This window comes from Balaenoptera musculus, chromosome 2 (assembly GCF_009873245.2).
Source record: "Balaenoptera musculus isolate JJ_BM4_2016_0621 chromosome 2, mBalMus1.pri.v3, whole genome shotgun sequence".
Classification (NCBI taxonomy): domain Eukaryota; kingdom Metazoa; phylum Chordata; class Mammalia; order Artiodactyla; family Balaenopteridae; genus Balaenoptera; species Balaenoptera musculus.
Genome location: NC_045786.1, coordinates 2440287 through 2453455, shown reverse-complemented (window position 1 = coordinate 2453455; position 13169 = coordinate 2440287). Strand labels below are relative to the sequence as shown.

General features: G+C 40.7%; 1 protein-coding gene across 26 annotated transcripts in view; it reads right to left on the bottom strand.

Annotated features, from left to right (window-relative positions):
- SVIL (supervillin) overlaps nucleotides 1–13169 on the bottom strand; it is a 239046-nt gene that overhangs the window by 72550 nt on the left and 153327 nt on the right. For all 26 annotated transcript variants that reach the window (XR_005018818.1, XR_005018817.1, XM_036843972.1 and 23 more), the window contains one exon: nucleotides 10403–11078. Coding sequence is in view for 24 of the 26 variants with exons in the window: in XM_036843972.1 (XP_036699867.1) it covers nucleotides 10403–11078 (676 nt within the window). In the remaining 2 variants the exon portion in view is untranslated. The remainder of the gene's footprint in view (nucleotides 1–10402; nucleotides 11079–13169) is intronic.

Here is a 13169-nt window from a genome sequence, read left to right as displayed (position 1 = left end):
GACTTGTGGTTGCCAAGGCGGGGTGGGGAGGAAGAAGTGGGAGTGTGGGATGAGCAGAGGCAAACTATTATGTATAGGATGGATAAACAACAAGGTCCTACTGTACAGCACAGGGAACTGTATTCAATATCCTGTGATAAACCATCATGGAAAAGAGGATGAAAAAGAATGTATATATATGTTTAACTGAATCCCTTTGCTATACAGCAGAAATTAACACAACACTGTAAATCAACTCTACCTCAAAAAATTTTTTAAAAATATCTCACTGTCAGATTATGGAGTGAAGCTTTCTTGAGTAATCAAAAGGTAGAAATAGAATCTTCTTGGCGCAGAAGCAAGATAAACGTGTGAGATAACCAATTTCTTCCAGGCTCCCTCCGGGCTAATCTCAGTGCTAAACGCCAAATGCTGCAATCTCGGCCAAGAAAGGGTGAAAGGACAGAGGGCTGGAGGGAAGGGTTGAGTCTGCGGCAGGGGCTGGAGTGGCCTTCTGAGGGGGATCAAGTTTCCTGTTCCCAGATCCATTTGGGTTTCCACATCTCCTGCTTGGCTTCTAATGAAGTAACCAAGCAAAGTAATGCAGGGATTCAACTGCCTTGGTCAGAGACCAGCCTAGAATCAGCCTTTCGGGGCTGGAGACCGCGTTGACAAGGCCCCCAACGCAGCCAGCGGCTCTTTGGCTCACGTATCACGATCCCCACTCACAGCTGAACGGTATTTATGTGGACTCAAGACCACATACAAGGATTCTACGCCCAGACAAAATGGAAAGAGCCTGGTAGTACAAGCTCTATACTCCAAGTGTACTCCGCTGATTGGGGTCACTGGTCCACAGTTAGATGAAAGGCTTGGACCAGAATGTAAATGACCATCCCTGAGTCCGCTGTGCAGTTCAGTGACATCTTCTTCCCAGCACAACTTTCTTGAGGAAGGAAATGACCCAAGACTTACATTCCTTGCAAGTCCCTTATATGTTGTGGGCTGATAAACCACTTGCAGACTGGCTATTTCAGGTGGCACTGCTATTGTCTCTTGACACTTTATGAAGACATGGAAAACAGCAGAACATTCATTCAGAAATGACTGATGGAGCCCCTTGGTATGTGTTAGATGCTGGGAAGGAGATAGGAAAGTGACTGAGACATGATATCTACCCTTCCTGTAAGGCTTCTGCTAAAGCAATGCTATCACTGAGATCATCCTTACCAATCTTACAGATTGGCTTAATATCAGATTCAAGGCGCCATGTTTGGGGGAATCCTGACAAAATCGTGAACATCCTTTTCTGGGTGTGTCAGCTTTGTTGTAGGATGTTGGGCATTTAAATGTCCCTCTTCCTGAGACATGAGGTGCAGCTGAAGCTGCATTTGTGAGACACCTCATTTGGTTCCTGAGCTCTTTCTCTCCTTTCCCCCTTTTGGCAGAATCATCATCAGCCAGAAGCCAGACTGGTAACACTAGGGCTCCCTGTACCAATTCAAGCTTCAGCTTTATAACCGCGCTGGGAAAAGGACAATCTGATAATGAGAAGAACAGACTGCTTTGGGAATCTAAGCACCAGAGAATGTGTAAGAGACTCCCAAAACGACTCTGGTTTCTACTAAGACAGAGAGAAGGTTATACAAACTTGGAGAGGTCAAGAAAGCAGGCAGATGGGGAGGTGGACTCTGAACGTGCTCTCATTGGTTGACAGCCCGAGGAGAATGAGATCCCCAGATGTGATCTGAGCACTGCAGAGCACAGGTGGACCAGGGCTACCTGTGCTATTGACAGTTCATGTTCATTAACGTCCCTTAAGATTGTACTAGCCATTTTGGCAGTCACATAAAGAACGTACTGTCAACTAAAACTTCTAGGTCTGTTTCCCATGAACCGCTATTAAATCAGGTTTCCCCAGTCCTGAACTTGTATGCTGATTTTTTTTCCCCTTCTAAATACAGGACTTCCTTAAATTTCATCTTGTTAGTTTCCAGCCATTGTTCCAGGTACATGTGCTCTCTTGCCTCCATGCTCCTGTTCTCTCTTCCTTCTCTCTCTCTCACCCTCCATCTAATCTCTTCTCTCTCCATCCCTCCCTCTCCCTTCTCTCTCTTTTTTTCTATCAGCAAATTTATCTACACAGTCCCTCCTCCAGAAATCTGACCACCCTATCGTTGGCATCTCCCAGATCATCTAATGAAATGCCAAACAGGACCAAGTTAAGGACAAAGCCCAACTGGGAACCAGAGACTTCGTCACCTCATGCCTGGGTAACCGCAACCACCTCTTTAGTGACCTCCCTGATTGGAATCAATTCTCCTTCAGACCAATCCCCCACACTCCTCCAGAGCTATCTTTCTAAAGTACATCATCAAGCATACTTGTTTTAAAATCCTTCAGACACTTCCCGCTGTACTGTCCACAAGGAGAAGGCCAAATGCCTTGTCGTTAGATGCTCCATGGTTGGTCCCCACCTGGCTCTCCTGCTTCATCCCGTCCCTCTCCTTCTAAGGTCACCTGAAGCAGCCTCCCCTCCACGTCTAGCAAACTCACCACATCCTTAAGGACTTGGTTCAACTATGACCGCTTCTCCAAGGGAGAAGGTTGAATACCTCATCTTGGTATTCCCATGGCACCCAACCTTGAGCTCTATAACCTTATCTACCTCACTGTGTTGTAGTTATCTCCCACACTTAAAAAAAAATGACATGCCCACCCAGGAGCACAGTGCCTGGCACAAGATAGTTTTCTTAAACTACTTCAGAGCTGAAATTAACCCATAAATCAAGACCTCTGAGGTCTGGGTGGATGGACAGATATCTACTGAATTTGAGTCTCCCCAGACTATATGTTTTCATTTTGTTTATGAGGATGAGGTTTTTAAATACCTTATGTAAATCCACATAAATGGTTTCTATAATATCCCTGATCTTCTTTCCTAAAGTTTCTAACCTTCAAAGGGCAAAAACAGCAAACCCTCTTTTCCACTATGATGGAAAATAGAACTGACATTAATAACAAGAGCAGCGTGTCATGGAAAGAACTCTGATGGATTCGGAGATCTTGAATGACCGGATCATGGACTCAAGCTATATGGTCTTAATCCAGTTCCTTAAGTTCTTTAATCTTCAGAGTTTTTTTCATGTATAAAATAGATTTTTAAACTAAATAATCTCCCGGGTTACTTCCGGTTCTAAGAGTTTAAAATTCTTTAACATAGACTACCTATTTTGTGGGGTCCTCGGGTGAGCCTGCTCTCCATAGGGCAGAGGTTACCTCTCGGGAGAGGGCTATAGGGTTACTGTGGATGAGATGGTGACCTTGAGTGTAACAGAACTTTTTAATGATGTGGCAACTGTCTGGCAGAGAATTGTATCACCAAGAAATAAGAATTCACCCAAAGTTGTCAAAGACAGGAGTTGCTCTGTGTTTGTATCCCTAAGTACACAATATGATGACATGCTTTAACTCCCAATAACCCCTAAGAGTTAACAGACGAAAAAGTGCTTCCTGCCACCAAAATGAAGTCAAATCCAGCACAGTAAAATTAGTTTCACCCTGTGGGTGTCCAGCTCTAATTATATAACAGCTCCTAATTATAAAACATGATTCAGCTTAGGAAGAACAGTTATTAACTTCGGCATCTCATTAAAATTAAAAGTTTATTTGCTGAAAGTTGTTTGTTTGGAAAAACTGCTAATGATTTCTTTGTATTCATTAGCAGTGAATATGTATGCTAATATTCATGAATATTATGAATGTGCAAAGGCACAAGCACACGGGCAAAATTTTACATTCTAAAATCTGGCAGACTTTTGCATTTTTAGGACATACCAGCTAGTATTTGGGGTGACACAGTCTTATTCCTTTCAATGGACAGAAATGGATACTTGCCAGTGAAAACAGAATAAAATGGAAAAAAAATAGCAATGAGTTAACCATAAAAATAGCCCAAAGCTAGAAGAACAGGACAAGGATGGATGTTTGGGGATACAGGGACTGAAAGGTGAGAGCGATCCTGTGCTGATACAAAAACAGACACGTGAGAAGCACCCAGCGGTCTCTTTAGAGAGTAGATCCTTGGAGATCTCTGTTCTATGACATTCTGCCCCGACGCAGAGTCTTTGTTAGGAACCTTCCTGCCCTGGGAGAGACAGGAGCTGACCCAGGAACACAGATGGTCCAGAGGCAGCTGCCTTCCTCAGCATCTCTCTAATTAACCAAAACAATGAGCTTCAGGCTCTGGAGATGGTTTTCAGATGCAACCCTCTCACTGGGAGATGCCCAAACAATCAGAAATAAAGGATAAAAAACTCTAATTCAAAAAGATACGTGCACCCCTAAAAGAATGAAATAATGCCATTTGCAGCAACGTGGATGGTCCGAGAAATTATCATACTAAGTGAAGTAAGTCAGAAAGAGAAAGACAAATATCATATGACATCACTTATATGTGGAATCTAAAATATGACACAAATGAACATATCTCCAAAACAGAAATTGACCTACAGACATAGAGATCAGACTTGTGGTAGGCAAAGGGGAGGTGGGGAGGTGGGGAGGGAGAGGGACGGACTGGAATTTGGAATGAGCAGATGCAAACTATTATGTATATGATGGATAAACAACAAGGTCCTACTGTATAGCACAGGGAACTGTTTTCAATATCCTGTGATAAACCACAATGAAAAGAATATGAAAAAGAATATATACATATATAACTGGATAACTGAATATATGTATATGTGTAACTGAATATATGTATAACTGAATGTATAACTTTCCTGTATAGCAGAAATTAACACAACTTTGTAAATCAACTAAACTTCAATAAAATTAAAAACAAAAGAAAACAAAACAAAATAAAAGTTTTTTGAATTAAAAAGAAAGAAAGAAAGAAAGACTGCAGCATAATCTCCCTTCCTTCCTAGTTGGCCAGAGTCTGCGTGTCACAGTGTTGCAGAAACAGATCATTCTGGAGGATACCCTGGTCTATCTTCCTGGCCAATGCTCCAGGTGCCAGGGAAGCCCAGTCTAAACCATCAATCACCAATGGCAGCTGCCCCCGGTCAAATGTCAGCATCAGCTCTGCATGAAACCCCCATCATCATTTTCTGGCCACGAATGATACAGTTTGCTACGTGGGAGAAGGTGTGATGGGGATCCCAGTAGAGTAATAAACAAACAAACAAACAAACAAACAAACAAAAACAAGGGTTTTCCAGAGCAGGTCACCACTAGGAAATTAGGTGTGATTCTCTTCTTTCCAGTCATGTAGGGAAGTACAGACGCTCAGGAGAACAGCAGCTGTGGGACTCGGGGTAGTGAATGAGCCCCTTCACGCACAGAAGCAACCGAGATGGTACATCTTATTGCTTTTAATAGTAAGAGATACACCAAGGAGCAAATTCAACAAGAGTTTTGAATTTAGGATTTCTAATGGAGCTCAGATTTTTAAAATTTTGAATAATAATTCATAGGCCCCCGATCCCTTTGAATTTTATTCTAAAATTCACAGTGGCTGAAGTAACAAAGAATGGTTCATATCAGTAACACCACCTCTTCAGAAAACATAGTTCCTGAAATCCCAGACTTACAGGATTTGGCAGGATTTGGGGAATGGCGGTTGGGAGGTGTTTTATGCTCTATTACTGATATAATATAGCATATATATATATATATATATACAGACACACCTATATATGATGTGGTATATATATATACTGCTCTGTTACTACGTACATTCTTAGTTCGCTACAGAACAATGTTTTCACCTGACTTCCTGGGAAACTAACAGGAGTTCTGAACTGAAGACCCTGTGACTAACATACACACACATACATACATTAAGGTACACACATACACATACATATGCTCTTTATCATATAAACTGAACATTAAATAATTCTAAAATAAACTTACTACTCAGCTAAATATTGCCCTAGAGATTGTTACTGAGCTTATAATGCTTAAAATCAGTATAGTACAGTGTGAGAACTAATGATTATTCTGTGTGTACATGTATTTCTGCGTTAGCATATACGAGAATATACAAAAACTATGCATTCAATATCTGGCTCACATTTGAAGTTTAGGACACCACGGGCAGTCTTTTGATGTTATAATTCATGAGTGATGTATTCCTATTTAATTAATGAAACACAAAGAGCCCCTTTCTTGTGAGCACAAAATGAAATGATGGAATGGGAGTGACTTAATTCAGAGATGAATAGTTCCAAACCCTGGCAGAGCTAGGTGATGAGAGAGTAAAATACAGCAGGGAGAAAAATATTCCATTTCAGTGATAGGACAAATCCATGATTAAGTATGGTATTCAACTGTTTTGTTATTTGTAGATAATTTTTGTTGGTCATTCCTTAATCTTCTAAACTTCTCCGTCACATATTTCCAGGTCAGACACCATCTTATTTTCACTTATGGTTACTGGGTCGCCGAGGGCTCTTTGGTTACTGTTTTAGTTCACAAAGTATTTTTTGTCTTTCTTCTCCCCAAATGGAAGTAAGACAACAATGACCTTCTGACACCTGAATTTCCTGGCTCTAGAGAAAGGACAACTAGTAGAATGTTAATCCATTTAAATCCGTCTTTAAAAGGTGAGTAGATAGAATCATTGCCAAATAAATCCCAATGCTATTTTAACATCATACCTGTCACACATTATTTTCCATCCTTTTTTAATGTAAATACATCTGAAGTATTTTCCTTATATGTATGGAATGATTTGTGTTTCTTTGCCTGTAAGTCATAGAATTGTATGCCTTGAGTGGCTTCAAAAAAAATAAGGCACGTGCTTCCTTGTGAACTCCTTTACAATTTCTCAATACTTTAAAGCCTTTCTTCCATGAAAGTAAGGCGCTGTCAGGCTAAGGCTTATGAAAATTTCCAGGTAACATGCCTCTTCAAATAATCTAGAAGGAGATGGGCTCTTAAGATTTTAAGTGATATATATTTTTGAATATTGAGATTTTAACTCACAGAGAACTATTAAGAATCCTGTCATTTTACCTGGAATACTCAACATGGTTTTAATTATTATTACAATTGCTTCAAAATCTCATCTACTATATGTGATCTAGACGGTTAACCTAGACACCATGATAATAAACAGTTTTCATGATATGGCAATCAGAAATTAGATTCCTCATTATTTTTTAACCCATGTAACCAAACTGCGACGTTACGTTTGTTTGTCCTGCTCACGCAGCCCATGAAGAGTTTGCTTTGATAGAGGGTAACTAATCCCGAAACACTGTTTCTACTACGAAAAGCAAATTTCCCAAACAACAGACTTACCTTTCAAAGTACGAGACAGTAGGGCCCTAAATTTCAAGCAGTTAAGTTCAAAGGCTGAACAAAGGCCCTCAAAATACAATCAGGATCCATACTATTGAATTCTCTTAGAAACTAATATCCCTAAATATTCTAGTATAGATGATCAAGCAAGTGGTGACAGGTCTTGAGGTCAATATACTTCAGTAACTAAAACAAGCTGCTTTAGATATATAACTGCCATATGAAGCCGACCATATTTACTGCTCTGTTCCAATGTGGAATAAACAGTAGTATTTTCCAACATCCTTTTTTTTTTCCAGAATAAATTTGCCTTATCTTGGGTTCTCATCCTTCCTCAATTCACCTGCAAAGCTAGTGCTTGTTTGAACTGAAAAATACACGTCGGAGTCTGTCTAGACAACTACCCCAAACCGTTATGCAGGATGTTTAAGTAGACTGCATTTTAATTAGTCATCACACTTATTAGATTTAAATATCTAAACTGAACTTAAATTTAAATTTAGATATTTAAATTGAGAAAGAAACACATATCCTCTCTGGCATCTGACTTTTTGATTTTATTCCTTTTCTGATTTTCCATAGGTTGACCCTATGACACAGCGATTTCTCCTACTGGCTGATCTTTTCAATGAGGTGCTTGTATACACAGCTGTTTTCTTAGCGTGCCAATATACTTATAAAACATATGTTACAGTTATATTCAGCATATATTACAGTCACACTTCATACCCTAAACTGAGACCCAGTGGAAATTGGTTAGTGGTGTCCTTCCGCTTTGTGACTTTAAATGACTGCAACACAAACAATCGCCCCAAAGTCTTGGGTATGATCACAGAAAAACAAAGAAGAAGACAGTTGTTAAAGGCGAACGAGAAACACAGTAAGAAGAAAGGTCATGAGGAGGACCTTCAAGATGGCGGAGGAGTAAGACATGGCGATCACCTTCCTCCCCACAAATACATCAAAAATACATCTACATGTGGAACAACTCCTACAGAACACCTACTGAACGCTGGCAGAAGACCTCACACTTCCCAAAAGGCAAGAAACTCCCCACGTACCTGGCCGTGTGGCTGATAGGGTCTTGGTGCTCCGGCCGGGTGTCAGGCCTGAGCCTCTGAGGTAGGAGAGCCGAGTTCAGGACATTGGACCACCAGAGACCTCCCAGCCCCACGTAATATCAATCGGCGAGAGCTCTCCTAGAGATCTCTGTCTCAACACTAAGACCCAGCTCCACTCAATGACCAGCAAGCTCCAGTGGTGGACACCCCATGCCAAACAACTAGCAAGACAGAAACACAACCCCACCCATCAGCAGAGAGGCAGCCTAAACTCATACTAAGTTCAGAGACACCCCAAAACACACCACTGGAGGTGGTCCTGGCCACCATAAAGACAAGAGCCAGCCTCATCCACCAGAACACAGGCACCAGTCCCCTCCACCAGGAAGCCTACACAACCCACTGAACCAACCATACCCACTGGGGGCAGACACCAAAAACAACGGGAACTACAAACCTGCAGCCTGAAAAAAGGAGACCCCAAACACAGTAAGTTAAGCAAAATAAGAAGACAGAGAAGTACACAGCAGATGAAGGAGCAAAGTAAAAACCCACCAGACCAAACAAATGAAGAGGAAATAGGCAGTCTACCTGAAAAAGAATTCAGAGTAATGATAGTAAAGATGATCCAAAATCTTGGAAATAGAATGGAGAAAATACAAGAAACGTTTAACAAGGACCTAAAAGAACTAAAGAGCAAACAAAGAATGATGAACAACACAATAAATGAAATTAAAAATTCTCTAGAAGGAATCAATAGCAGAATAACTGAGGCAGAAGAACAGATAAGTGACCTGGAAGATAAAATAGTGGAAATAACTACCACAGAGCAGAATAAAGAAAAAAGAATGAAAAGAATTGAGGACAGTCTCAGAGACCTCTGGGACAACATTAAACGCACCAACATTCGAATTATAGGGGTCCCAGAAGAAGAGAAAAAGAAAGGGACTGAAAAATATTTGAAGAGATTATAGTTGAAAACTTCCCTAATATGGGAGAGGAAATAGTCAATCAAGGCCAGGAAGTGCAGAGAGTCCCATACAGGATAAATCCAAGGAGAAACAGGCCAAGACACATATTAATCAAACTATCAAAAATTAAATACAAAGAAAACATATTAAAAACAGCAAGGGAAAAGCAACAAATAACATATACGGGAATCCCCATAAGGTTAACAGCTGATCTTTCAGCAGAAACTCTGCAAGCCAGAAGGAAGTGGCAGGACATACTTAAAGTGATGAAGGGGAAAAACCTACAACCAAGATTACTCTACCCAGCAAGGATCTCATTCAGATTTGACGGAGAAATTAAAACTTTTACAGACAAGCAAAAGCTAAGAGAATTCAGCACCACCAAACCAGCTTTACAACAAATGCCAAAGGAACTTCTCTAGGCAGGAAACACAAGAGAAGGAAAAGACCTACAATAACAAACCCAAAACAGTTAAGAAAGTGATAATAGGAACATACGACGTAGAGAATGGACTTGAGGACATGGGGAGGGAGAAGGGTAAGCTGGGACGAAGTGAGAGAGTGGCATGGACATATATACACTACCAAACGTAAAACAGATAGCTAGTGGGAAGCAGCCGCATAGCACAGGGAGATCAGCTCAGTGCTTTGTGACCACCTAGAGGGGTGGGATGGGGAGGGTGGGAGGGAGACGCAAGAGGGAGGGGATATGGGGATGTATGTAAACATATAGCTGATTCACTTTGTTATACAGCAGCAACTAACACAACAATATAAAGCAATTATACTCCAATAAAGATGTTTAAAAAAAAAAAAAGGGTCCTGAAAGTGTGTCCCCATGACACCTGTTCAATTTATCCTTTTAAAAAAGAACATACCAAGAATTAAATAAATAAAAAAGACCAGGAAGCTTTCTGCTTCGGTAGAACCTGTGCTGAGACTGCGGAAATTAAAAAACCATAAATCGCATTATTTCTGCAGTGAGCCCAGCCTTCCGCAGAGCGCTGAGGGACCCCCAGATCCCAGACACAGCAGTGGCAGAGGGGACGCGTGTGTCCGCGGGTCAGCGCTTACCTGGCTCGAGCCTCGGCGGGGAGTGGCAGGTCACCTGTGGAGTGGCTCGGAGAGGCCGGCTGCCCAGGTGATGGGCCGGGCAGGCTGTGCATTGGCTTTGGGGACCTTGGCACTTCACCGAGGGCGCAGTCTCGCCCGGAGAACGGGAAGGATGAGGATCCCTCCCCCGCGGGGGGCAGGTCTTGGGCTGGCCCCGTGGCACTGGGCTCTTGACCTCGTCTTTGGTTTTCTACGTTGAGCAGCACCTCTGCGTCGGAAACAGCATCGCGCCGGTGGAGGGCGTGGTCCTTGGACTCAGCCATGCAGCTCCTGAGCCCCGGGACCTCGGTCCTGGAGTAGGAAGCGCCCGGATCTTTGCTGGACTCGGCAGATCGGTCACTTTTTCCTCCCCTTTTCTCAGCAGTCTCAGGGTCCTTCCTGGACTTGGTGTATCGAGATGGAGATTCGGCGTCGGCTTCTGGGTCCAGGGTGAGCCCATACTTTTCTGCCAGCTGCCGTCTCCTCTCTGCTTTGTACCTGGCGATCCTCTCGGCTTTGGACTCTAGGCTCTGGGTGTCCATGATGCTGGAACCGTAGGGAGAGTCACCATGGACACCTGAGGATTCTGCGCAGTGTTTGGATCGAGTCTGCTTTTCTAAGGAAGAATCCGAAGTTTCTTCCTCTTCATTTGATCGGCCTACAAGAAGATCACACACACAGATTTCAAGCAAATAATAAAATGTGGTTATTCTACTCTGTTCTGTACACAATACGCTCCGAGCGCCCAGGCTGTGAAGGTCCAAGTTCTCACTTACGTGTAGCTGCCTAAAGTGATTTACCTGGGATGCTGAAGAAGTTTGAGGTCTGCAGTGAAATACATAAAGGCTGTGATGTTCTGTGGGCTGCATGAGCTGCGTCAAGCACGGCCTCAGCTAAAGCTCAGTCCCGACAGGCCTCACTCTAGTTCAGGGCCTATTTCCCCTTATTTATTTACTTTTCTGCTTTTGAGTTTAATATTTCATGTGTGAGGCCAGAGGACGAGTTCAGACTCCTCTAGAAAAGATAACAGATATTTGAACTGCTGTTATTTGACGAGTGATGGATAGTGGTTTCGTGGGAAACCACACAGGATCTGATAGTAACCATAACAATAATGGCCCATGTCAACATCTGCCAGGTGTGGTTGTGTTTTTCGTTTTCTTTTTTTTTTTTTTTAACAGAAGTGGCTTTTTCCAATTATACTCTGCATGCTTGATGTAGAAAAGGTCTACAGTGAAAACATAGGAAGGTTCACCTCCAAATCACCAATAATCACTAACATATAATAATCAGTAATAAATAAATGGATAATTTGCTAAACTTTTCTATATATTCTTTCTAGTCTTTTATATAAGTGATTTCTTCTTTTTTTTCTATATAAAATAACTCATATTTTATGTAACCTTAATGTCCTATATAAAACATTTTTCTAAGTTTGGAAATCTTATTTTGAAGACATCATTTTATTTTAAGGCTTCATAATATTTTACACTACAGGCATTCCAGAATCAATTTAACCATTCTCATATTTCTGGGCACTTAAGTTGACTCTAACTTTTAATCCATCTTATTTTCTGATTACTATTACAAAAGATAGTTGCATAAAAGTGGAATTGCTTTATCAGTAGGTACATCATTTAAAGACACGTGCTAGACTGTCAAATTAATTTCTGTAAAGCCTGAATCGATTTACACTGGAATCTGCAATGTATGCTCTCACTAACACCGAGTGTTAATTTTAAAAATCGCCTTTGAGAATATGAAAAAGAATGTATACATATGTATAACTGAATCACTTTGCTGTACAGCAGAAATTAACACAACATTGTAAATCAACTATACTTCAATCAAAAAATTTAGGAAAGAAAGCACATATGTAATATATAAAACTATACATGAGACTATCAAATAATCACATAATAATTTATTATCTATCTGTATCTGTTGTACTTCATCTTTATATCTCTATTTTGGATTTATATAAATAGTTCCACATTTTAAAAAATGTTTATCATGATGTCATGTTTCTCCAAAAAAATTTTTTTTAATTAAATTAAAAATTGCCTTTGATTACTAGAAAAAGAGGATGTGTGCATTTTTCAATTATTTAGTAGCCATTTGTATCATTATCTTTTTCTTCTCTGGACTATCTGGTCAAGCTTATTGCTCTATATTCTTTTGATTCACAGTGTCATTTTTATTGGTTTGTGTAAAATTTTACAGGAATATGAGCTCTTTACCTTCTTCATGGATATTTTCAAACTTCCTTTATTTTTTGTGAAGTCAAAGATTGTCTTTGAAGCACAGATGTTAATTATTATGTAGTCAAGTCAACTGACCTGGTCATGGTGATTTCTACAGCTGTTCCAGTGTTTTGAAAGTCCTTTTCCATTCAGCTGGAACTAAATATTCACCTTTGTTTTCCTGTTTTTAATTATTCTCTTAAAATTAATCATGTGATTAATTGGACCTTATTTCTGTGTTGGGTAGGAAGTGAAGAGGGGACATAGTCCCTCCCCACTGCTATCCCATGTTTCCCGTTACCGGTTTATTAAATAATTCTTCCTTTTCTCACTAACGTGATGCTTCAACAATCATATAATACATGGATTAACATTTTATATACACTAGGGTTTATTTCTGGCCATATATCTTGGTACTCTGTCTATTCTTGCTTCTTCACGTATGTAAAAAAGAATCTTAGTTCTCTAGTTTTCTGACCACAGAAAACCAGAAACTGTAGAGACAG